The following is a 27237-nucleotide window of genomic DNA, read 5'->3' on the forward strand; positions in this document are numbered from 1 at the left end:
ACACAGTTCGTCGTTTAACAAAAGTTCATCATGACTATTAGGATTTAACGGGACTAGCGATAGATTTTCGGAAGGGACCCAGTTTATTCCGCTCATATTAAAATCGCCAAGAACGAGAAAGGTATCTGAAGTGTTACTAATAACAATTTGACTTAAATTTGAAAGGAAATTAGAAAGTTGCGATGAAAAAGAATGACCTAAGTTTTGTTTACATAAATAAATAACACAAATATGCAAGTTAATATAATTCCGTGTTTTAGAACTCTTTAATTGTATACTTAGCCAAAGGTCCTCCGCTGTAGAATGAAAAGTAGGTTGACAAATAACGGATAGGTCCCTACGAGTAGCTATAAGAACACCCCCACCACGCGACTGCCCGGTCAAAGCATAATCACGATCTCGACGCCATACTATATACCTCTCATCAAAGAATTCAGAGCTCAAAACCCCATCCAATAACCAAGTCTCAGTAAGGACTATAATATCATAAGAGTTTAATAACATTTGACGATAGAAAATATCACTCTTTGTTCGTAGCCCGCGAACGTTTTGGTAGTATATGCTTAGATTACCCGCCATTGCAAATATGACTAGTAATAGGATATAAATCAGTACAATGTTCTAAAATAAAACATGTTATTAAATTAGAGTTTAAAATATGTCGAAATAATATAAAATACATGCGTAGAGGGTAAAAATTAATAAAGTAAGCGCTACATGCAGAATCATACGACTTTAAGTCGTAAACAACTGTGCGAGAAAGCAAGCAACAATGCGCGGTGCACGCAAGTGTGAGCGAGTAAAGCATATTGTAATGCGTAGCAGCTTTAATGTAAACAGCGCGACAAGAAATACAAACAGCGAAACAAAAGAGAGGTGTCAAGCTCATTAGTGCGGCAGAGGTGTTAAACCTTTTACAATGTGATATTGCGATATTATAAGCATTTAAAATAAATAACAAATTCGGAAAAGTGTGACAGTGCGGTACAAAAAAACCCCCGACCCAAAACAGTACGCAATAATTATGACAAAAGGTTAAAAACGCTAAACCCTATAAAAAGCAAAAAATAACTTTTAACACTACGTAAACTAAATTTTGTCGTGTCGGGGGACCGCTCTAATTCATTACTTTAGATACGTTTTTTTTTTTAAACGAATGTTGTAATTAGGTAGGTATCATTTGATTTATTTAAGTATTTATGAAGGTAAAAAGCGGTCCCCCGACACGTCAAAATTTAGTTTACGTAGTGTTAAAAGTTATTTTTTGCTTTTTATAGGGTTTAGCGTTTTTAACCTTTTGTCATAATTATTGCGTACTGTTTTGGGTCGGGGGTTTTTTTAAATTTATAATTTAATTTTATTTCATGCTTTTTAAATGAGCTCCTTAATTTTTCCTTCTTTCATTTAATTTATTTTATCTTAAGATGGGGTCGCTATATGCGATCTCGGCCAAAGGAAGCTGTTTAACAATCCTCATGACAAAGTTGCTTTGGGAGAATTGCACAGATTGAGAAACAGTAAAGATTAATCTTTGGAAATTCTAGATTTTCAGCAAAAATATAAATCGGTTTATCCGTTTCATTCCGGCATTCCAGGGATTCATCCGCCACATCCCATTTCCAGGATCAGGTTCTCGTCAATTAGAAACATGAAGAGAACTCGTCAAGACAAATTCAACGAGCCCAAACTCGATGGGTTTACTAAAAGGCAGTTCAGGGTTACGTCTCCTACCTTCGTGCCCTAACAGCAGACCAGCTCAGTGGTACCAAAGACATTAGTGTTTCAAATTTCAGATCCCACATATACTTGCAAGTAAACTGAGCGTGTAACATTCCTATCACATCTAGCAAACGAGCTGATGACCTTGAAGACCTGAACCGATTTCCACCAAACATAGCTAAGAACACTCCCGACTGACATACCTTTTAAACAAAAAAAACCGCATTACAATCGGATCATCCGTTTGGGAGCTACGATGCCACATACACACACACACACACACACACACACACACACACACACACACACACACACACACGTCAAACTTATAACACCCCGTCGTTTTTGCGTCGGGGGTTAAAAATAAAGTACAACTATTAGGCAGCATATTAAACAATTTTGTTTAAATCAGACTCATTTCTGATAATAAAAACTTTTGAATGAGTATTTTTCAGTACATGAATTTTACCATGCTTGACCCATACGTACTCATAATGTTTTTCTTTTGCCATGATTTTGACCTGATTCAGAAGCTTCTTCTGTTCCACACTTAGAATGATCGTTGATGTATATACGATGAGCCGTGCACTGAAATCCGATGTCAGATGTTGATAATTCCTTAGCAGCGCGTGCAGCTGCAATAAAATCTTCCTTCGCGTAACGATTTATAAAGCTCACTATAATAAGTTTTTCGCTGGATTTAAACATGGGGACCCTTGAGATGTAGTTGACCTGGGTTTTAGAGCAATTATAGTTAACTTTTCGGCCTATAGCTTCAAGAATTGAAAATAGATTTTCATCTTTTCTCACAGGAACTCCCTTGATTTCAACATTGTTTAGCCTTGACCGCTGATCATGCGCTGTAAGTTCAAACTTCGCCTTTACTAACTCTGTCTGTAAACAATTGACAGATTCATGAAGCTTGTCCAGGTCAGACACTTTCGCTTCGACCTCAGCAAGTCTGGACCCCATTTCAGCAAATTTTCCGCTAGTTGCTTCACATGTCACCTTAAGTTCGCATAACTCTTCTTTTATTCCACGTATGTCATCCACCAGCGTCGGCAAGTTAAGTAACTGGCGCTTCATGTCTCGAATTTCAGCCAATATAGTATCGAGAGACACTGGTTGCGGGGCAGGCACAGCTGGTGATGAGGTCCTGCAAGAGGAACATTTCCATTGTGCCATTCTAGTAGCACCCAATTTTCTCCATCCAGCTTCGGAAATGTTTGCACACCCAAAATCTAAATGTCTCTTGCAGCTCCCGCATTGGACGCCATCATTGAATTGCATATCACATACTGCACAAGTCTTCATTATTAATTCACTAAAATGATATTTATTTGTAAAGTGTAAAAAAGGTTGGTGATCTATTTATTCGACCGGCGCGTACTATTCGAATGAATGTCCACAGAAGAATGAATTATGTATAGCTATACTTACTATACACGCGGCTTAACTATACGTTGTACAATAATCATTGTGAAACATTATAGCCTATCGCAATATATCATAAGTTATTAATCTGGCCTCATAAAATGGATGCTTATCACACATTTTTGTCACATCACTCCGCGTTGCAAAAAATTTGACTAGATACTGTAAAATGTTTTGCCAGATAAAGGAATGTTTGGGTACAATATTATTACCTACTTGATCTCGTCTTTGCTATTACACTCGCTTTACTTTTTTATTGTTGGGAAACAAAATAATCTTAAACCTAATACAAAAACTAGTAACATTACCATAATCGAGACGACAATGATTACTCAAAAAAGGGAAAGGCATATTTTTATTATACTGACCACGAATGTTTGTAAAGATGTAAAATTGAATTGATTTTCTTGAAACTTAGAAGAAATATAGAATCTAGGAACATCATTGTAATGTAATGTAAACCCATACAGGGTTGGAAAGTAATAAATAATAATACGATTAATATTAGACACACGTCTTTATTGAGAAAACAACATCAAAGTCCTAGGTAGGTACTCCCCAATCACTCATCCGAAAAGACATCTTAACAAGCTCTTCAATATCAGTTAATACTATGATGCTGAAGATTGTAAACGTATTATCCAAGTACATCTGACGTGTAAGCAATCCGGATCACGATAATCAAAAGAAACAAGTCATTGTACGCTCCTTAATATCGTCTATCAGTAACTCATCATGTATGATTGGATTCATCTTTTTTATCTAATGTTTTATCAACCAGATAAATGCCTGCTATTTAAACATATAAAAATCTGATATTTTTATGAACGTTGCATTAGCAATCATCACAGTTGAGTGTCCACTGTCCAGCCAGAAGGTCTCTTGTAAACATCAGTATTATTAACAGTAATTAATAGAATAAGGTACGTATATTTATCTTTATATACCTCTACTTCTACTAATATTGTAAGGTTGAATTTTCGAAAATTTAAGAACCGATTACAAAAATATTTCACTGTTGGCAAGCTATCTCTTGGTGAAATAGACTATATATTATCTGGGTATGGGACGCAGATGAAACCGCGGAAAATGACTAGTGCACGAGTAACCATTGTATGGCTTTCCACTTTCCACTTTCAAAAATGAAAATTTGAGTTTTTTTTAAGTTTCAATTTTGTTGGGGCAAAATTGTTTAGTTTCTGATTGTTTCTACCTTTACAAAATTTTGATTCAAACTTTTGATATAGTTTTTTTTTTTATTTCAGAATACACAATGGCCAAAGTAAAAGTACAGCAGGGTTGGTTGGCCGGAGCCATCATGGAGAGTGTGACGGGCGAGGGAAAGTACTACAGCTTCCGAGGAGTGCCGTATGCTCAGCCACCTGTGGGCAAACTGAGATTCAAGGTATGAAACAAAAGCAAAATTTATGTCAGTATGTTATTCAGGAATACTAGAAAGTTCATGTACCTAAATGAGAACCCAGAAACTAACTTTTATGTGGAACTTTAATGTAATTACATTACGAGGTATGTCTATGTTTATATACTGAAACTTTTAACCAAGCAAAACCAAGCTTTTATTTAACAGAAATCTCGCTTCGTAATTACTCCGCAGTTCTTCAATATTATTAAAAACTTGATGAATTTTAATCCTTTTTGTTTGTACATAGTATAGATTAGCATCAATTTATCCATATTATCTTTTATTTTATCAAATACGTAAACAAAATACGGATTTTGAGATATCAAGCGAAACTAATGCATTGTGTCCTTAATCATGATAACGTGCAATGGTGATATCTAATCTTAGTGACGACACATGTTATAGTAAAATTATCTTGTTATTACTTAAAGCGGGATTCACCACTCCTAGAAGGGTAATCGTAAATTTTTCTAGAGATAAATTCTTCACAGATCTTCCTTGGAGTAAATCCAATATTTTTTGATATAATAAATTGTATTGTATATTCTATTCATTTCCCAGGCACCACAACCACCTCTACCCTGGGAAGGCATCAGGACTGCCACAGAACATGGCCCGATGAGTGCTCAGGTCCACTACTTCACACGAAAATTCGTAGGAAGCGAGGACTGCCTGCACCTCAACGTGTACAGTGCTGACCTCACGCCCACCAAGAAAATGCCTGTCATGGTCTTCATCCACGGAGGAGGCTTCAAGTACGGAAGCGCCAATGATGACCTTTATGCACCAGACTTTTTGGTCCACCAAGGAGTAGTACTTGTCACCTTTAACTACAGGCTAGAGGCACTAGGTTTCTTGTGCCTAGATACCGAAGAGGTACCCGGTAATGCTGCATTAAAAGACCAAGTAGCTGCTCTAAAATGGGTCAAGGACAATATTGTCAACTTCGGTGGGGATCCCGATAACGTAACTGTATTCGGTGAAAGTGCTGGTGGTTGCTCCACTTCTCTACACTTGATCTCGCCAATGTCTAAAGGCCTCTTCAAGAAAGCCATCCCACTAAGTGGTGTGCCTTATTGCGATTGGTGCCTACCTTTTCAACCAAGAAAACGCGCTTTCTTACTTGGCAAAGATTTGGGCATCGAGACAAATGATCCTAATGAACTTCTAGAGTTCTTACAAAACGTTCCGGTAGAAAAGCTTGTAGAAACCAACCCTATTGTCTTATCGTTTGAAGATTATAACCAAGATTTATATAAATTATACCATTTTACTCCAGTCATAGAAAAAGATTTTGGAAAAGGTCATAATTTCTTGACGGAAGACCCAATGGAAGCATTGAAAAATAAACGCATCAACGACGCAGATGTACTAATCGGATATGCTAAAGAAGAAGCTGCGAGTGGCATCCCTAAATTTGAGGCATCTCTTTTAGAAAAGACTAACCGTTTTCCAGAATTGGTAGTTCCAAGAAAACTTTTAATGAAAATCACTCCTGAAACTGTTTTGGAACTGTCAGATAGGATACGTGAATACTATTTCCAAGGGAAACCATTGCAAATGAAGGAATATGTAACTTACAAAAGCCATGTGTCTTTCATTTTGGACATTCTTAGATTTGCAACGCATTTGCCGAAGGTTGGAAATGGCAAGAGATATATGTACAAGTTCTCTTACGTGTCAGATAGGAATGTATACGGCAGTCCTGGTTTGAACCATGGTATTCGTGAAGCTGGGCATATGGATATTTTGATGTACTTGTTCCACGCAAAGTTCCATGATGTGAAAGTAGTACCGAATACCGAAGAGTTCAGGATGATCAATTTAGTGCGCACATTATTTACCAACTTTGCTAAATATGGGTAAGATATATACTATCTCTATGATATGAAGAAATGTTGACGAAATATGTATGTAGATGATTTGGAAGTTTTAAATAAACTACCGATTACTGAACAAGATTAAACTTGTTGATGGAAATGCTTCGTCGACGGCAAATAAATCAGACAAGTAGCCGATTTACGTGATAACACAACATTCCTTCTTACATAAAACTTAAAAAAATTCACTGAAAGATTCTTTTAAAGTGTCTTCCACAAAACTTTCAGTTCTTTTTTTTTCTTTTCTTAACCCACAACTCTTTGTCCACAGTAACCCAACTCCTGACTCGTCTCTGGGTGCAATCTGGCCTGAATATGACAACACTTCCAAAGCTTACGTGGAAATTGAGGACAAGCTGGTGAAGAAGACGGCTCCAGAAGCAGAGGTGGTTGAATTCTGGCGCAAAATCTTCGAAACTGCTGGAGTGGAGTTTTAAGAACTATTTTGAATGGATTACCTAATATTATTTGCATTTGCAAAAACAAAATGTTGTTATTTTCTACGCATAATTATGTCTATATCAGTTTATCACTATACCTACTTTATACTCAAAAGCGTTTTTTTTATATTAATAAAGTTATTATTGTTTTACTTTTTGATTTTATTTTTATACCGTTTTATAGCTCATAAGCAAAACGCATTACATTTTTCTTAAAAATAATCTTGAGAGCCTTCTACTGTTCTTTATTACATACAATCAACCATATGCCATATACAATCCTACTAATATTATAAACGCGAAAGTTTGTATGTATGGATGTATGGATGTATGGATGTTTGTTACTCTTTCACGCAAAAACTAATGAATGGATTTTAATGAAACTTTACAATAATATAGCTTATACATCAGAATAACACATAGGCTACAATTTGTAAACATATTGTTCGAAATACTAACCTGCGCAGACGAAGTCGCGGGCACCAGCTAGTAAACCATATACCAACCCACTAAGCTTCATAGTTAAACAGAAAACGATTTTTTTCTACTAGAGCCCTTCCCAAATAATAACTGATTGAGATAAGGCAATTTTGTATCTTCAATTCTTTGATGTACCTATCCTACGGGGTCAACATTACATTATCTAATACTAATACTTCGCCTCATAGCTTTTTTGGGCTCATCGATAAGTATGCAATATAATATCCGTTATTAACAGCCAGTTTCTTCATCAAAAGTTAAAGCCAAAGTAAAAGTCAAAGTAATGTCTAAAGCAAAAGTTACGGTCAAATTAGTCTCACTCCAGGAGACACACTCCTGACTAAAATGGACTGATTAAATATGTATGTACCTATTACAATTGCACCACTTATTGGCAATATTGAAAACCTCTAGGTATTCTGCAACATGTTATGGTTGGCTGCCAGCCTAACCAGATTGATGATTGATGGAATGGATAGAGACCTCTTCAAACTAATTGTCAGACCTACTTGAGTTTTGACTACGATACAAAAAAACGGAACACTGCTTAGCGTGCTTTTCAAACCACAGCGCGGGCCTAAAGCTTCCGTATCTTAAGAACGACTCGCCGTTCTAAGTATACCTACCAATGAAGCTGTCAGTTGCATAGGATTTGTCCAAGTGCATCTTAGTCGTACACACAATAGTTTTAAGTTTGGAATTATAGTCGGGACAGAATTGAGTGCCGCTTAGTGGGCATAGTTTGAACACAGAAAGGGGTCTAAATCCGGGTGCATGTACCTAGATTTTCCTTCGGGATGCGGCGAAAACATTGTATCACCAAGAATTTTGTATTTTATTTAATTAATTTAATTAAAGTTAAATGTCTTTATCGTGCTATATCTACTATAGTAAGCAAAATTCACACATAAAGTACCTATTGGCCGTAATTGGGAACGATAATTTCTGAAATAAGCGTGATCTGCAAAAATAGATAGAAAATTCAGTAGATAATTTATAGGGAGAAGAAACTATGCACAGAACGCGTGCTTTTTACATGTATGGCTCTCTCTACACCTAAACAAGAAATGACGATAAAAAAAACAATCGCAAGTAGCTATTACCTACATTACCATTACATAATCGCCTTGTATAGTTGAACTATACAAATGACAATTGCAACTATACAAGTCAATAAATTATGGTGCAATACAAAATGATGAAATCGAAGTTGATTTTAATCTGTTCACATGATTCAGATTAAGTTCGGCCAATCGTTACACATCATATTTTTATGCCTAGTCATTATTTTGATTAGATAGACTTTGGACCACTTAGGTAGACTTTGGAATGTAATCAAAGAAATAACAATTTTGACGTAGTAAATAATTAAGATATCAATCCACTGGCATTCCATTCCACATAGATCATCTATAAAACAAACATGTTTAAACCACTACATTCATTATCAGTTTGCCGAAATAATTATTTATCTAAATTTAGGAAAAAATACATTTTGTAGATATGTTTATTTTTTTGAAACCCCGGTGAAAGGATTTCAGTAGTTTTCAAATCGGTTCATATTGAAGTTATAACTCCAAAACTACTTAATGATGAAATCAACATACCGAAATGATTTGAAAAATCCTTTCACCGGGATTTATCTTTTAACAGAGTGACATACTATATTTTATTTGGATAGTTTCCATGGGATGTGGGCAAAACAGCTAGTTCTCTATAAATCGCGTTAAAAACACAGAAATAAACAGATAAATAGGGAACACCCTCCATTTTCTAAATCGGTTAAACAATATAAAATACGCAATTCTTATCAAACTGAACAAAGGTCAAACACTGATAAAATAAAAAAAAACGACAATAATTATTTACCGTGATAATGGGCATTTAAAACAAGATAATTTCTAAAGATGCTATCATCATTATTGGGTATTTTATCTATCGGCATAACATATAAATATTGCAAATCATACACCTCTGCATCTGAGTGTTATCTTCGAAAAAGCTAGTATTTAAGGTGTACGTTTATCGTCACGTTTAAAAGTACTGTCGAACTGTTCGACGTCTCAGTCACCGGTCAGCCATCGAACTGTGAACACCTCTTTCTAAGGAAATAAGGTACAACCTTAGAGTAATCGTAGTAGCGTATTTACAGAGTGTACATAGCCAAAACGCATCCATAGGAAACTGCTCGCTGATATTTTGTAATGCTATTTTTTAATTTGTGATTTCAAAGTATACACGAATTTTGCGTACTGCTCGCGTATAATTCGTAGCTTAGACGTGCACATGCATCTTTCCAATTTATACACGGTCAAATTTAACTATACAAAATGAATATTACGTAAAGCAATAAATATAAAATGGCTTTTGAATCTGAGTTTGTTTATTAAAAATGCTAATTAAACAGGCTTCTTTTTAATATCATTATTCGCCCCCAAAAATGTATGTTGCCTTCTAAATTATTAAGTCAGCCACAATTTATTTATTTATTTATACAACAATTAACGAGCATCTAAATAATACTGTCTAAGTCACTAGTTATCTTCTAAGTAAACCACTCTAAATACAACTCAGCATGATGGTTATTTTTTAGCATCTAACTTGCAGCAGGCATTCTAACAGTAAACTTCTAAAATACTATTAAATGACATCATAAAATATATTTAATTAGCTTCTAATTTTTTAACTCAGTACGTTTAAAATGTAAGCAAGCAACATGTAGCAAGCATCGCTTCTGTCACGGCTCCGGTGCTGCGGGGCTCCGGCGGTCCCATGTGAGCTTATCGTCGCAGATGGTTTTCACGCTCACCACCGCAGCTTCGGCTTGCTGGCCGGCTCTGCCGACCAGCCTCAGCCGCGTCGGCGGGCGTTAAAACTACCTGCGCCTCAGCTCGCAGGCCGCGTCGCCCCTCCGCGCCTACGCGGTTTTGAATTTCACTCTAGAGGTAGGGCAGACAAGACTACGTAGAGTCGGTTTTGCAGCGATTCGTTTTCGTCACTAACTTCAATTTTTAATACAATGTTTTTTAATTGAACGAGATTTATTAATATTTAAATTAAATGCTAGGTCGTGTTTTAATCAAAATGGCGAGCATGCAACTGCTCGCGAATAGATTGGAAACGTAAAGTTTTTCGCGCCTATTCCCATGTATACACGATTAGTTTGCATGCGGACTAGCACTGTATATTATGGAACAAAGCAAGTTACTTTGGCCACTACAAAATATATGCGAGTATTTGCGTACTGCTGCTGTATACATCGGAAGACTTTGTATAAAAAGTGAATTCCAATCTATTCGCGACTAGTTTCACACGCTTGCGTACTAGCCATGTATATACTGTAAATACGCATCGTAGTAGGCTAGGTACAACGTAAATTAAGACACATTTTTTGTTCAATTAACATATCTCGCGATTTCGATTTTTAAGCAAAAACACATCTTGTAATTGTTCATCAGTCTTTTGTAAGTTTGAGTTAAAGTGCTATTTTTCAGCCTAATTTGAATAATATTACATGGAATTTAGTTCTCAACATGCAGCAGAATTGTAACTCCCAAAACAGATAATTTCTTAAAATTAATTTAAACATTTTTTTGTTATGAATTCGCATTTTGAATATTAATTACGTTTATGAAAATAAAGAACCTGCTTCTTTTTGTGAAAAAGTAGTTTTTGGGTAAAAAGAGACTACGTTGATTGCGTCATTGCACTTAGCTATCTCTTTTATCAGTAACTTAATACTCAGATCAATATTGGACATTCTGTTAGGAAGTAATCTCTGACAGATAATACGTATTGGCATTTACTATTAAGCTGATTGTGTCAAATTATCTATAAGATCTTCGTGATATTATTTATTTATCATGTGACAAGGTCGTTGAACAATATTTTTATAACTTTTTTTATGTATGAACTTTATAGTACCTATCATCATCTGCTTTAGCCTTAGCATTTTTGCCTGCTTAGCCTTTTCCCAACTATGTTGGATTCAGCTTTCAGTGTAAGATGTCCAGCGCACTGCAAACTTTTAGTCTGCCAATATAATATTATATTGTTCGAGATAGAGTTACATAAATCAGTATGGAGATAAATGGAAGTGTACAAATTACAACGATGGAAGTATTTGGCCGACATAAGACGGACTAAAAACTTTGATCAGATTCACGTTTTTCTTAAGAAAATACACTTACCTAATTGTTTAGTCTGCAATATGCGGGAGCGCACAAAGCCTCTTTACCTATAAAATATTTCATGTAACTGTATGTTTTTTTACAGAATTAATTAAATAATCAAAAATGGCGAAAGTCAAAGTGCAGCAGGGTTGGTTGTCTGGGGCACTGCTGGAAACTGTCACGGGAGAAGGAACATACTATAGTTTTAAAGGCATCCCATACGCTCAACCACCGCTGGGCAAGCTTAGATTCAAGGTAAGTGATGAAGAGGACAAAACAATAATAATATGAAGGATAACTCTAGTGGTTAAAAAAGCGATGTTGTTGAGAAAAATATAGTTACTCCTCTTTTAGGAACTACAGAAAAATCTAAATAAGAACTATAAAGTGACCTGTCACTATTTTCTTATAAAGTGATGTGTTTATTCTTTAACGAAAATTCGTGTCCAATATTCGCTTATGTAGAAGAGAGACTAATCTCCTTTTTCGCAATAATAATTTAATTTTTTAAGACATGGTTGCATGTATACCTTTAAAATGATAAAAATATATTTTTCCAGGCTCCGCTTCCCCCTTTGCCATGGGAAGGAACACGAAGTGCTTTAGAGCATGGTCCCAAATGCATTCAGCAGTCAGTTCTGACTGGAGCCATTGAGCACGGCAGCGAGGACTGCTTGTACCTAAATGTGTACAGCCCAGATATAAAACCGATTCGACAGTTGCCAGTTATGGTGTTCATCCACGGAGGAGGATACAAAAGCGGTTCAGGAGATGATGATAACTACGGACCAGACTTCCTAATGCCCCACGGTGTGATACTCGTAACCTTCAACTATAGGTTAGATGCACTAGGCTTCTTGTGCTTAGACACTGAAGATGTACCCGGGAACGCTGGTATGAAGGACCAAGTTGCGGCTTTAAAATGGGTGAGAGATAATATCGCTAACTTTGGAGGAGATCCTGACAATGTCACAGTTTTCGGTGAAAGTGCTGGTGGTGCATCCACTTGCCTACATATGATATCTCCGCTGTCGAAGGGACTTTTTTCTAAAGCTATTTCGATGAGTGGTGTGCCAATGAATGATTGGAGTATAGCATTCAAGCCACAAAAACGCGCATTTATGCTCGGCAGAGAATTAGGTCTTGATACAAACGACCCTAATGAACTGTTGGAGTACCTGCAAAGCCTTCCAGTAGAGAAACTAGTGGGCACCAATCCAGTCATATTATCGTTTGAAGAATATAACAATAATCCGTTTAAGTTTTTCCACTTCACTCCAGTTGTAGAAAAAAACTTTGGCAAAGAACATTTCCTGACAGAAGACCCGCTGGAGGCATTGAAAAGTAAACGAGTTCATGATGTAGATGCTTTAATTGGCCACACGAGCGTAGAAAGCGCGCTTGGAATCGCTTTCTTTGAACAAGGGATATTAAAACAATATGGCCGCTACCCAGAACTGCTAGTCCCAAGAAAGATTCTAACAACGAGTACACCGGAGAAGATTTTGGAAATATCAGATAGGATACACGAGTATTTTTTCAAGAGGCAACCAATTGACGAGAAACTAATGAAAGAATTTGCCTACTACGCGAGCCAGGCCTGCTTCGTCTATGATGTTCATAGGTTCATTGACCACCTACCCAAGGTTGGTACTGGGAGAAGGTACTTGTACAAGTTTTCATGTGTGTCTGGTAGAAATGTCTACAGTATGGCAGGTCTGAAGTATGGTATCAAAGCAGCTGCCCATTTGGATGACTTGATGTACTTACTGCACGCGAAGGCACATAACTTGAAACTTGAGAAAAATACTAAGGAGTATGAGCTCGTTAATTTAGTATGCACCGTATTTACGAACTTCGCTAAGTTTGGGTGAGTCAATGATTGTTACGTTTTTGTTATTATAGTTTATTCTCATTACGTAAGGCAGAAAAAATATTTTGATAACCAAAGTGACAGTTTATTATAAAAGAGGAGATAACGATGATGCAGACGTTTTGTGTTATGGCTATAATCTGAGGGCACGGCAGTGCCCCAGCCAAGACTCGAGCAAAGCGGGCACGGCCGTACCATCTTTTCTCGAAGCGTTTCGCGGCTATTTCAGCCCCCTGTATCTTCCATGTGAACAAAGCTAGGAGTTTAGGTTTTCGATGACCAAGAGTAAGTATTAGAACAAGCTCAGTCCCAAAATTACAAGAAATTTGAATTAATAGTTTACGAGTTATGAGCGATCAAAGTTACACCATTTTGTCACTGACTCACTCACTGACCGATCATCAAAAGTCTAAGGTACTTCTAGCAAACTTAGAACCTTCAAATTTGGCACCAAGATAGGTTATTGGCTACATATAAAGGGAAAATTATAAAAACCTTAAAACTTAATAAAAAAATAGGAAACAAATTTATATTTGCGGTTTTTCAAGAACATTGTGTATGAATTTTGACTGCATTGATAACTTTGTTTCATGTGATAGCGCCATCTACCTCTGAAATAAATCTCTTTTATTCTAAAAGATATTCGATTAAAAAATTCGTCAATTTCGAAATTGTTTAATTTATTTAAAAAAAATGTTGTTTACGTGCTAGTTTAGGTCTACATATTTAGTTTGTTATATATTTAGTTGGTTGCATGTAAGTTAATTTAATTTGTTATATACTTAGAGAAGAAGGAGACCTACAAAAAATAAATTAGATCCCACCAAAAACATTAAATGTAAAAAAAGCCAATCCTCTACGCAATTCCTCCACCGCAAAAAGTTTTGAGATCGCATAGAAGCCAAGTCCTGTTCAACTTTATTTGTAATAATAAATCAATATTTTGTGACTCTATCAATAGTTTTGTTCACATTACAATAATATTGTCTTGGCCATGAGCACAAGTTAATAGTCGCTCCCTGAAATAATGTGTAAATACCATTGAATTGATACATTCTATATGGACATGATTTTACGATTGGACTGATTGGAATTTGAGATCACCATGGACCAAACATGCGCCATAGTAAATGTGCAGTTCATGATTTTGGATGATACTGACTGTCGGTCATTTAGTAACAATTGAAAAAACTAAAAGTATTTAATTCTGTGATATTAAACTTCATGTTTGACTTTCACCTCTCCAAGATATGCTGTATTATATTCGTAGTTTATTGTGCTCATGGCCAAGTCAATATTATTGTAATGTGAACAAAACTATTGATAGAGTCACAAAATATTGATTTATTATTACAAAAAAGGTTGAACAGGACTTGGCTTCTATGCGATCTCAAAACTTTTTGCGGTGGAGGAATTGCGTAGAGGATTGGCTTTTTTTACATTTAATGTTTTTGGTGGGATATTATTATCTCGAAATTCGAGCATATTAAAAACACAAGAATGATAAAGATCACTGATGATACCTAATATAAAGTTGCTTAACAATTTCAGACATAGCAATGAATTGCTTTATCGCCCATTGCTACTTTGTTTATTTAAGTATAGCTGCTATACAGCTGCCATGCACTGTGACTTTTATTAATAACAGTAGTAAGATTAGGCTCCAGTTTTCAACAGAATTTTTACCATGATCTTCAAACATAATAAGCAAAGTATGATTGTAATATAGATAGGCTTCTTCAAAACTCTTCAAGGACCATTTTCAAATAACAAACCCTTTTTACCCTCAGGAATCCGACACCAGACCCATCTCTTGGTACCATCTGGCCAGAATACACCACCTCTACTAAAGCATACGTGGATATAGAAGACACCCTCGTTCAGAAGACTGAACCAGAGGCAGAATCCCTGGCTTTTTGGAAGACCATCTTTGAATATGCTGGACTGGAATTCTAAGAAGATTTATTGCTAAAGAGGATTCTAGAACTATTAATGTAGACGAAGAAGACTGCTAGATTGTTTTGTTTGACTGATGCGTGTTTAGAATCGATGTTTGAAGTAATTTTCTCAAATTCATGTTGAGTTTGGGTAATATATGCGGTATTTTTTTACTGAATCGTTTTATTGCAATATACTAAGTCTTATTAAGTTATAGTAATTATGCTAATAAAGTAAGGTATCATCTCAAACTACAAATAACATAAATAAACCTGTCGTCTGTTCAAGGTAAACTGGTTTACAAAGTAACTTTAGAAGAAAAACAAACTTTTCCTTTTTCGTAACATATGACTTAATTCGCAAAACTTGGATAAGTTTAATTCTTGTATGAGACTAGGCCTATGTGATAAAAATAGAATTAATATTATAATGAAGGCAATGAAAATGAAAACCCTATGTTCATGTCGATAGAACTTAATTTTGCAAAACGCTTTAGAGGTAATCTGGTCCAAGGCCGCGGTCAAGTATTTTTCCTTCACAAGTACATACAGATATGATATCAGAATAAATAAAAAAATATTATAAAACACACCGAATTCTGGTCAAGATAAACAACTTAAAGGTCTAAAGATTACTGGCATAGGAAGAGACATTAAAATCTAAATTTGTTTGCGCAGGCGCTGAGGCACTATTCATTTAAATTTTTTATTTTTTGTTAAATACCGACAAAATTTCTCAGGCGGAAAAGGCCGCGATAGTACACACTCGCGGCTTCACCCGCGTTCCGTTGAAACTATTTCACATAGTCGGATCGGCCTATAATAATACGTCGCCCGGGGATAGTAAATAAATAAATAAATAATAAATAAATGTTTTATTGGCATAAAAAAATAAATACAAAGGAAGCCCTGGCTCCTGTGCTAGGTGAGACCTGTGTTACAGGAGCCAGTGTCAGTGGAGCCAGTAAAGCTTCCCAACAGGGAAATATATATTTTCAAATCTGTTCAATAAGACCCTAGGGTAAAAACAAGCATACAAAATAAATCCTTTTTATAATATACGCCAGACACTGACAGAAACAGACGCGGTGGAAGAATTAGTTTTCGAAATTAACGTACCTACTCATGAGTCATATAAAATGATAACCTTCCACACATCTACACATTTCTATATATCTTCTATATAAGTACATATAGTTAAACAGTAACAAACTGTGACTTTTCATTGAATATAATGAAAAAAAATTGGTTTAACGTTAGTAAAATAAATATTTGTTTTCTGTTTGTTTGCGCAGACTAATCATCTACTACTGGATAGATTTGAATGTTGTGAACCTGCGAAACTTTATGTGCATTTTTTCTTGTTCACTTACAAAAATGAAAGATCTCGAATCGTCGAGATCTTTTTTGTTTGGACGGGAACGGGAAAGGGACGATTCCCTTTCCCGTTCCCGTCCACAGCCCCATAGAATTCAACATCTACACGTTACCGCTGACAAAAGCAAAAGAATCCGCGTACGAAGTCGCGGCCAGAAGTTAGTCTGACATAAAAAGTATTATTTAATCGGTGATAAGTTTCACGCTGACCTACCTCCATTCACGTTTACCTCGACAGTCGGTGTTACACCGCGAGAGAATCATCACGTCATATTATAGCTTGTGTTTAATTTTTGTTGCGGTAAAGAAGCTGTTTTGTGCTGGTGTATTTGGAGTATTTAGTACTAAATTGGTATAACAGAAGATTGTATTTTTTCTGTAGGTAAGTAATTTCTGAACATGTCTTCTACTTTATAACCGACTTCCCAAAAAGGAGTAGATTCTCAATTCGTGTTTTATTTTTTTTGGAAGTTCACTAATTACTCAAAGACGTACGTTCAGTTTCAGTTATGTGAAGAGTGATAATTTTTTGTTACCTAACTCTATCATTGTTATCGCAGATCGAATTCACCAAAACAATGATATTTTACATTTCTTTTCTAGCATACCTACTATTATGAAAATAACTTTTTTTTTAACCTTTTAAAACAATACTCATAAAAAACTAAAAAACAAGTAACTTCGCTATAAATAGCTAATCAAGGGCCATAAATATGACCTTAAATTGCCCGACTGACTTCAAATGATCGAAGACTGACCTCAACAAGACACACAATGTACTACGTTGATTAATTCAATGAACGAGTATTTAATGTCACTACCTACCTTCGTACTTACTACATTATATTCCTCTGCAATTATATCTAGAACTGGTTTTTATATGATTCGATAATTTATTAGCAAGGAGTATTTCTATGGACTGGCAATTGTAGTTTCTTTATATATAGATTTTTCCATGTATTGTCTAGCTTTAGCTCAATGGTTTGCTTCCTGGACATAGAATTTTTATTTAGCCCCATGCAAGTGAAACAGGTAGATAAAATACAACAGATAGATACATATTAGGAAGGCACGTTGGATAGCTAAAGAACAATGAGGAAGCATTTTTAACATCTCTCATTGATAATAACAGAAGCAGTAAACTGAATTAAAATTATATCAAGTAATGCTATTGCTATTTAACCATTAATGTACAGTAAACAAATGAAAAAAGGCTAGGGAAAACATCTTGAGAAAACTTGGACTATAAAGTCTGGAATCACCAACCGGCATTGAGCAAGCGTGGTTATTAACGCTCAATCCTTCTCCTTGTGAGAGTAGGTCTGTGCCCAGCAATGGGACGATAAAAAGACTGTAACAGTAACATTAACAGTAAACACATGAAAGACGTAGGAGTAAAAAAAATAGAACAAAAGTACTGCTTATTTCTACTGAAATCTCTTCCAACAGACCCGTAGTAGGAGAGTAAGAATATAGAGATGTAGACAGACTGTGTAAAAGAAGTACATTTTTTTCCAGAGTAAAGCTTAACAATGGTGGAAGTCAAGGTGCAACAAGGATGGTTGTCAGGAGAAAGGTTGGAGACGGTCACGGGAGATGGAAAGTATTACAGTTTCAAAGGCATCCCTTATGCTCAACCACCGTTGGGCAAACTGAGATTTAAGGTAAGCAATATAAAATCCTAGCTATTTCACGTGGTTTCAACCACGTCTCGAAGAAACTTCTGCCCGTATCTGGAAGCAATAATGTAATTTTCCAACAGTACAAGAATTTAGAAACTACAAAAACATCTTTCCTGTTTAATAGTACAGATAGGTATATTAAGTAGGATAATATTCATGAAGGCCAAAAGCGAGCACTGACAGTAACTATTTACAATAGAAACCGGCTAAGTGCAGGTCGATCTCGCGCACGAAGGGTTCCGTATCTATTGTGATAAAAAGTCACGTTTGTTATTAGGGAGATTACCGTACATCATCTGCCTAGCCAAACAAAAACAAACTTACAAAAATCCAAACACAAGGAAATCGTAATGGCCTTCAGATAAGGCCCGGTGACAAACGAACAGTGAAATCTGACTAATATAGGGGCAAGTTTTGCTCTGTAGGTACGGAACTCTAAAAGTCATACGATTTGAATAATAGTATTCTTATTTTTGTATGTATGCTAATGATAGCGCAAAAAATAGCGTAACAACAACATCTACATTCGCGTATTTTGTCAATAACGTGCGCGATAGATATGACTCACATTTAGTAGTTAAACAAGGCAAATTCAACATTACTGATGAAAACATAGGTGTCAAATTCCTATAAACTATTCAATTGTTTATTTCAGGCCCCGCAACCACCTCTGCCTTGGGAAGGAATAAGAGATGCCACAGCACATGGTCCTAAATGCCCACAGAAGGATATATTCACAGATACATTTTTAGCAGGAAATGAAGATTGTTTGTACCTGAATGTGTACAGCCCAGATATTATGCCAAATACGCCATTGCCAGTCATGGTGTTCATCCACGGAGGAGGTTACAAAAGTGGGTCTGGTAATGATGATCATTATGGCCCAGACTTCCTTATGCCCCACGGTGTGGTACTTGTAACCTTAAACTACAGATTAGATGCACTAGGTTTCCTGTGCTTAGACACTGAAGAAGTACCTGGGAACGCAGGATTGAAAGATCAGGTTGCTGCACTACGCTGGGTGAGAGATAACATTGCCAGTTTCGGCGGAGATCCTAAAAACGTCACCGTGTTTGGTGAAAGTGCTGGTGGAGCGTCTACATGTCTGCATATCCTCTCTCCTATGTCTAAAGGTCTCTTTCAGAGAGCTATACCAATGAGCGGTTCCCCTCTATGCGATTGGTCTTTGGCTTTTATGCCACAGAAACGTGCATTCGCACTTGGCAAAATCTTAGGCTTCGATACAAATGACCCTGATAAGCTCCTAGAATTCCTGCAAAGTTTGCCTGTGGAAAAACTTATAGACACAAGCCCTACTGTAATGTCTTTTGAAGAGTACAGCAACAACATATTAAAGCTGTATCATTTTACACCGGTTGTAGAAAAAGACTTTGGACAAGAACATTTCCTGACAGAGGAACCACTAGAAGCTATGAAAAACAAAAGAATTAACGACGTAGATGTACTTATTGGACACACAAGTGAAGAGACCACGATTGGTATCGCTAAGTTTGAACAATTTTTCCTGCAACAATACAATCGGTACCCAGAGCTGGTAGTTCCAAGGAAGATCCTAATGAAATGCAACCCGGAGACTGTTTTAGAAATATCGAAGAGGATACACGATTATTATTTTAAAGGGAAGCCTATAAATAAAGACTGTATGAGAGAGTTTGTATCTTACGCGAATTATGCTTGCTTCATCTACGATATTTATAGATTCCTTAGTCATTTACCAAAGGTTGGTGCTGGACGGAGACACATGTATAAATTTTCTTGTGTGTCTGGTAGAAATGTGTACGGGAGTCAGGGTCTGAAGTATGGAATCAAAGGAGCTGCCCATTTGGATGACCTGATGTATTTATTGAATGCCAACGTACACAATGTGGAAGTGAAACAAAATACTAAGGAATATGAATTAATTCAACTGGCGTGCACGGTATTTACAAACTTCGCTAAACACGGGTGAGTGATAAGATAATTTTAGTGTTTATTGCTTTTATTCTTTTATTGGTGTCTAATCTACTTATCTTGTTGTTTTATGTGATATTCCTCAGACACCTGCTAACACACACACAAAAACAGACACAACAGACTATCTGTTTACCATTTCAAAAATCATAACGTTGAAAATGCTAAGCAAGTGAAACTACAGTCGTGAATAATCGTCTTCCGTCGTACCAAAAAAAGTTTTAAACTTTGCTGAACACTTGTCTAAAAAAAAATCAGATTATGACTGTTGAAATAAGGTCCATTTTGCAGCCACACTTTTTTGAGAAACAGATGTTCAACAGATGTTTAAGTTTTTGTAGTGTGTTTTACCCAATTGTGTGAATTTTCACCAACTATTTTATTACCATGTTTTTAAAATCCGCCATTTAATTTTTCAGAAATCCAACTCCGGACTCGTCTCTTGGTATAATCTGGCCTGAATATGACAACTCTAGCAAAACCTATGTGGCAATAGAAGATACTCTAATACCGAGAACAGTAGAAAATGAAGACCTGGACTTCTGGAAGAGTAACTTCGAATACTCTGGCTTGGAGTTTTAACATGACTCTATTCTAAATGCCAATAATGTAATGTAATTTGTTTATAGTATACCTAAGGTTTTCAATCGACAGTAAACAACAATTATGAAAAAGTAATTCTATAAGAGGTGTCTAACGAGACAGATTTATTTTTGTATTCTTTCGATTCATTTATTTTTAAATGCATTTTATGTTAATGTTGAAATACACAATGCCAGTATATTTTAAAATGTGACAGTAAGTTTAATAAATGTATATGAAAAACGCTCACTGCTGGGCAAAGGCCTCCCCTAAGGTTCACCAATTTGCTCGATCTTCGGCAAACCCCTGCCCTGGCACGTACTAAATTAGAGGTAACTTAACTATGATATTAGACGGTTGGAACTACGATTACAAAAATCACAATTAGGTAAAAGTCGCTTATAGTTTTATTCTATTTAAAATACAGCTATTTCTAAGACTACATCAGTCCATTTTTATATGAATAGTGAATAAAATTAAATTCAAAGGTTGCTTTAAATTCAGATTTGTAAGCTGTTTCGCTCTGCTTCTAAGAAATTCATAAAACAGTGTAGTTTCATAACAAACATGTAAAGTAATTGTATTTTCTAATGTTGTTTATATTAAACGATGCTTTGCGAACTTCAAGGAAAATACATCCAACTAGCTTTTCAAAATCAAGTTTTTCATCTAAGTTGTGTTATGTTTGAGGTATTTCCTTTTATCAATCAGCATCAACGATTCCACTTACTTCACACACCGATGTTCATGCACATTAATTTCATACCAAAAGATCATACAAACTTCCTACAGAAATTATTAAATAATAAATAAAACCGTTTAAAAATACAGATTCCTTCACAGACTAATGTTTTCTACAAAGTGATGCGAATTTTCTCTCTATTCAGAGTAAAAATAAAAGACGAAGACACAGTCACCTGTTTTTATTTAAAGTCACCTTAACCTACATATGATCCCAAACATAATATATGTACATTGTACGTTTTCTGTCATAAACAGAAGCTTAGAAATGACTATTTATTCTCGAGGTCTGGCCTCAGCAGGGGCCTGATAATTGACAACACTTATCACAAAGCTCTTAAACCAATATACGCGTGCAAATACAATTTCAATATTTGCAGAGGACCCGTTTGTTTAACTATAGAGGATCCAGGACGAATTATATGCCTAACAGTGCAAACAGAACCCCGATATCTTTGCCTAGCAATATTGGTCTTGAAACCCTGAAGGCTGCCGGGTATTTTAAGCTCAATTTATAATTTAATTGCGTTGAGGACTGTTGAGGAAAATTTGCTAAAGGCTTACCTTAAGTACTGCGTTTAGGAAACAATGTTTAGAAATATATTTGAATAGAAAAAGAAAAATATCTTGTTTTTACTGGTACTCAATTGCCTGCGGTAGAGTGGAAGCCGACCTCAACATAGTTGGGAAAAGGCTAGCTCTTGATGATACTAAATTCCAAAAAAAAAATAGGATAGTACTTACTTTATTCTATTACAAAAACCACACGAAAAAGAGTTTATTTAAAGAAAAAAATATATAATTGTCATTTTAAATCCTGTAGAATGATTTACAGTCTCATTTAACTCTTTACTTAGTCTTGTTTCCAATACAAAAATATTAAAGAGGATCAAACTAAAGATGGCCTGAAACATTTCTTTGACATCGTCGTGGACTGGAAACGTGCCCAAGAGACTGAAGACATTGCCACATCGAATGTTCAGCCTTGGGCCAAAGCCTTTGGGAACTTTCAGCAAGGAACATGAAAAAGAAAAAAATTTGAGATCGGAGTTACTATTTACTTCAATATAGCTTGTTTTACATGAGTATACAGCGTAGGAATACAACGATATTTAAATTAGAACACAATGTTATAGACGAAATATGTTTTTAACTAAGTTAAAAAAGGAAGTTCTCGGTTTTACCTGTGTGTTTGTCCGCAAAACAATTTTCCTCATAGTATTTGTCAGACTTATGAGAACATTTTAGGTAAATAGGCAGGTTAGGTAGGAAAAGCTGAATTAATAAATTTGTAGAATTTCAAGAAGAATATTTGTAAGTAGCAAGAAGTTTTGTAACTAACCGAAATAGTTTAGGCGCTCCCAATAACTTACTTAAAAATCACACTACCTATTATTGAAGTCGATTTTAATGCTTGTTTGATAGTCAGCAGTTATACATAGGTTTACTATGATTATCCTACTAGTCACGTAATTACCTATGTCACGTTGAACAGTAGTTAAGTACTGTTTACTAAACCCATCTATTATTAGATGGAGAGGTTTTGTATAATAGATAATATGTCAGTATACTTGAACAATGTTCTGATGACTAGACATTACTTACAAACTAGCAATCGGTGGTGATTTCGCGTCGTGGACGGTTAAATCTTTCCGAAGCGGTAGTATCATATAAAAGAATCACTTAGTTTTCGGAAATAAGTGTCTTTAATAACTTCACAAAAATTAATAAATGTAAAGTTGCAAAACAATAATCAGATTCCAGTGCAGTTTCTAACACGACTCGTGGTTCGATCGTTAATAGTAAATTATCATAAAGAAGTAGAGGCCATTGCGATGGTGCAAGTGAGAGTATCGGAAGGTATGCTGGAAGGCGAGGTAGTGCACAATGAGTATGGAGGCACCTTCTGCAGCTTCAAGGGCATACCGTATGCGCAGCCGCCGATAGGAGACCTGCGGTTCAAGGTATTTTACTCAAATTTAATTCTTATTATACACTTAAAATAAGACAAACCTTTGCCTCGTCAGTGCTTTTTATTGGCTAAGAAATTAATATCACGTTGCAGGCACCACAGCCAAAGCAACCATGGCAAGGCTTGCGTCAAGCAAAGGAATTCGGCCCAGTTTGCTACCAATGTAACTCATCCTTTACTAACCTGACAAACATGAGTGAAGACTGCCTTTATCTGAACGTTTACACACCAGACGTTAGAAATAAAAACCTTCCGGTCATGGTCTGGATACACGGAGGAGGATTTATCTGGGGTAGTGGCAATGACGACTGGTATGGTCCAGAATTTCTCATCAGACATGGCATAATTCTCGTCACATTCAACTACAGGCTGGAAGCACTTGGGTTCTTATGCCTTGATACAAAAGAAGTACCTGGTAATGCTGGAATGAAGGATCAAGTAGCGGCTCTTAGATGGGTGAAGAATAATATTGCTAGCTTCGGTGGTAATCCCGATGATGTTACTATTTTTGGTGAAAGCGCTGGTGCGGGAAGTGTGGCATATCACTTGATATCTCCGATGTCTAAAGGACTATTTAAACGAGCGATTGTTCAGAGTGGATCGGCCACATGTTTCTGGTCACTAGCTTTCGAACCCAGAGAAAAAGCCCTGCTCCTTGCAAAACAATTAGGACTAGAATCCGAAGATGATAAGGAATTGTATGAATTCTTTAAACAGCAACCTTTACAAAAGCTTGTTGATTTAAAATTACAAGTAACGCTATCACAAAAATCTTACGAAATCCATTTCGGTGTGGCAGATGAAAAAGATTTTGGTGACGAGAGATTCTTTTATGGAAATGTCGTTGACGCTGTACGTAACAGAACTCATGAAGGAGTGGAGATCATGACTGGGTACACCAAGGACGAAGGTTTGATGGGAGTAGCTATTGGTGGTCCGTTCGAATATATCCTCGCTAAAGCTAAACTTTACCGCGAATTCTTTACCCCTAAACTTATACAAACACACTGTGCGATTGCCGACCAATTAAAAGCTGCGAGGAAGATACAGAAATTCTATTTTGAAAACGAACCTGTATCGATGCAAAATGCAGATAAACTCATCAAGTTTATAAGTACCGATATGTTTGTTCATGGAATAATGTTATCCGCTAAGCTTGAGTCGTCGAAACACAGGGTGTATTTATACAAGTTTAATTGTATATCGGAAAGAAATCAGTTCAGCGAGATATTTTTCGTCGATCATCTTACGAAAGATAAGCCGGTGGTATGTCACTGCGATGATTTGACGTATCTGTTTCCGATAAAAGTTTTTACAGACAAAGTTGATAAAAACTCGGAATGTTTCAAATTGATCGACAGGGTCACTAAGCTTTGGACCAATTTCGCCAAATACGGGTGAGGGACATAATTATTTTATTTGCTATATTTTTTTTTTAATCACAAATATCCCTTATTTAATTATGCCTGATTTTCTTTTCTCGTTTGACTTTATTTTTTTCTCTTTAAAGGAACCCTACCCCGGATGCTAGCCTCGGGGTACAATGGAAGCCATACACCTTAGAAGGGCAAGATTACTTGGACATCGGTAACGTATTGATTGCTGGCAAATCACCAGATAAGGAAGAAAACGACATGTGGGAGGAAGTGTTTGAGGAATATTTGCCTAACTTTACTGTTGGCAAATAATCATTCCCAATTAGAATTCGACAACCTAGATTTAATTATAACATATAGGGGTAGTTTCACTTACAACCTTTACTAACATTTATCTACTCTTCACCATCACTTCAAAACATTTTTCCTTGTAGATAGGTACATAACTGGTAAGGTGGTGAAAGTAAGAGCTAAAGGACAATAAAAATACTTTCCGAGTATTTTTCTGTTGACCAAACAACATGAAAAGTTACCCGAATTATATTTCCCCTCCATCATTTTCCTGTTCTTACAAAAGTTTCCGTGTAAACATAACATCATCTATTACTAAGCATATTTACTAGTGTGTTAGAAGTTAGTTAATGTCTGTATTCATAGCGACACAAAATATAACTTGTGACGTCACTAAAGTGGGTTTTTGTTCGTAAAATCGTGTCACTTGCTCCGAGTTTAATGGCGCACAGTTTCCGTAGATAACTGTGAACTAAAACTTAACTATATGGAACTGCATTGTTTTATGTATATTTAGAGTACCCTAGAGTATCCACACAATGTTTTTGTCAACTGTTTAGTCCTGCAGCCTAAATAGTGGGAGGACAATTGACCCAATGGTTGGCAAAAAAAATCTTTTTAAGATAAAATTGATGCCGATCAAAGTTTTCAGTCGGGTTGATACCGACGAAAAATTTTGTAATGTGCGTACCTACTGCCTTTCATCTTCATACTATCAAGCGCGCGATTAAACTATCGGCCGACTAAAAGTCTGCAGTGTACGGATACTCTAAATATATAATAGTTAGGTTTTGATTTGAAGTAGAGATTTAATATTGATATTAACCCCATACTAATAATGCCAAATTCCTATTTCTAGTAAGCAAAACAATAGACAAATTAAATATTTGGAACAGCCGTAAATGTGTATAGTCCCGTATTTAGTTTTGTCAGAAAACACCTGCCAATTAGTCCTTTGACAATTTCTATTTATATAGTGTCCGTACAATTCAATGTTTCAGCCGTGCAGTGTTGCAACCATGCAATTAAGCGATGTCGATAAAAAGTCTAGTAAATAAAATAGTCTAGCTAATGTTACTATGTATCGTTTTAATAAGCATTAAATTATATTGTTGCTATCTTATCTTTGTAGCGTTTAGTTCATTTATGAAGTTATGCTCTTAAGATTGAGTTTTAAGTAGATATATTTATTGCTCTAAGATTACTACTATGTTATGCGGAAAGTACTTTTCCACAGTTTCTCATAGATAACTGAGGTTTTACAAGTTCACTCTATTTTATAACATGCAAATGAGGAAACCATTTAGATAAGGCTATTAATTGCCCAAACAACAGTTCTAGCACAATTGAAGTCAAACACTTTGTATACACAATTACCGACTTTACTTTACATATAAATAATTCCTGCTATACTTTTTACCCTAAACTCAAATGTCCCCAACAAAATGGCCCATAGAACACGCATGACCCTCCAGCTACGATTATGGTTCTCAATATCCATAAAACAGAACCAGAAAACGTAATGAAAAAAAAAAAAACAAACATTGGTAAAGTCCTCGGAGTAAGGAAAGATGGATGGAAATGCCATAATGGAGGTAGGTCTAAATCGTATGGTCGATATTACCAAAACAATCTGTTACAAGTGAACTCGAGTGTCGTGGTGGTCTAGTGGGTAAAGAACCAACCTCTCGAGTATGAGGGCACGGGTTCGATTCATGGTCAGGCAAGTACCAATGCAACTTTTCTAAGTTTGTATGTACTTTCTAAATAAATCTTAGACACCAATGGCTGATAAAAAGGTGAAGGCAAACATCTCGAGGAAACCTGGACTATATAGTCTGAAATCAGCAACCCGCATTGAGCACGCGTGGTGATTAATGCTCAATC

General features: G+C 36.0%; 5 protein-coding genes and 1 pseudogene across 7 annotated transcripts in view; 4 read left to right on the top strand and 2 right to left on the bottom strand.

The window, feature by feature from the left end:
• The window catches only part of LOC135117104 (uncharacterized), a 219203-nt gene that overhangs the window by 130316 nt on the left and 61650 nt on the right, over positions 1 to 27237 (bottom strand). The window lies entirely within an intron of this gene.
• On the bottom strand, positions 2081 to 3098 carry LOC135117176 (uncharacterized; annotated as a pseudogene).
• On the top strand, positions 3983 to 7048 carry LOC135117175 (juvenile hormone esterase-like). Its single transcript, XM_064035675.1, has 4 exons — positions 3983 to 4076; positions 4419 to 4558; positions 5138 to 6438; positions 6728 to 7048. The coding sequence occupies exons 2-4, from the start codon at positions 4427 to 4429 to the stop codon at positions 6891 to 6893; spliced, it is 1599 nt and encodes a 532-aa protein (XP_063891745.1). The 5' UTR covers positions 3983 to 4076; positions 4419 to 4426; the 3' UTR covers positions 6894 to 7048.
• Positions 9349 to 15532, top strand: LOC110379856 (juvenile hormone esterase). Its single transcript, XM_021339669.3, has 4 exons — positions 9349 to 9491; positions 11652 to 11803; positions 12109 to 13418; positions 15212 to 15532. Exons 2-4 carry the CDS (start codon positions 11672 to 11674, stop codon positions 15375 to 15377), a joined length of 1608 nt encoding a protein of 535 aa, XP_021195344.3. The 5' UTR covers positions 9349 to 9491; positions 11652 to 11671; the 3' UTR covers positions 15378 to 15532.
• On the top strand, positions 16963 to 21225 carry LOC135117174 (juvenile hormone esterase-like). Its single transcript, XM_064035674.1, has 4 exons — positions 16963 to 17117; positions 18254 to 18399; positions 19073 to 20382; positions 20808 to 21225. Exons 2-4 carry the CDS (start codon positions 18268 to 18270, stop codon positions 20968 to 20970), a joined length of 1605 nt encoding a protein of 534 aa, XP_063891744.1. The 5' UTR covers positions 16963 to 17117; positions 18254 to 18267; the 3' UTR covers positions 20971 to 21225.
• On the top strand, positions 23323 to 26892 carry LOC110379857 (juvenile hormone esterase). Its single transcript, XM_064035673.1, has 3 exons — positions 23323 to 23675; positions 23777 to 25080; positions 25194 to 26892. Exons 1-3 carry the CDS (start codon positions 23547 to 23549, stop codon positions 25369 to 25371), a joined length of 1611 nt encoding a protein of 536 aa, XP_063891743.1. The 5' UTR covers positions 23323 to 23546; the 3' UTR covers positions 25372 to 26892.

Source organism: Helicoverpa armigera, chromosome 7 (genome assembly GCF_030705265.1).
Source record: "Helicoverpa armigera isolate CAAS_96S chromosome 7, ASM3070526v1, whole genome shotgun sequence".
Classification (NCBI taxonomy): Eukaryota; Metazoa; Arthropoda; class Insecta; order Lepidoptera; family Noctuidae; genus Helicoverpa; species Helicoverpa armigera.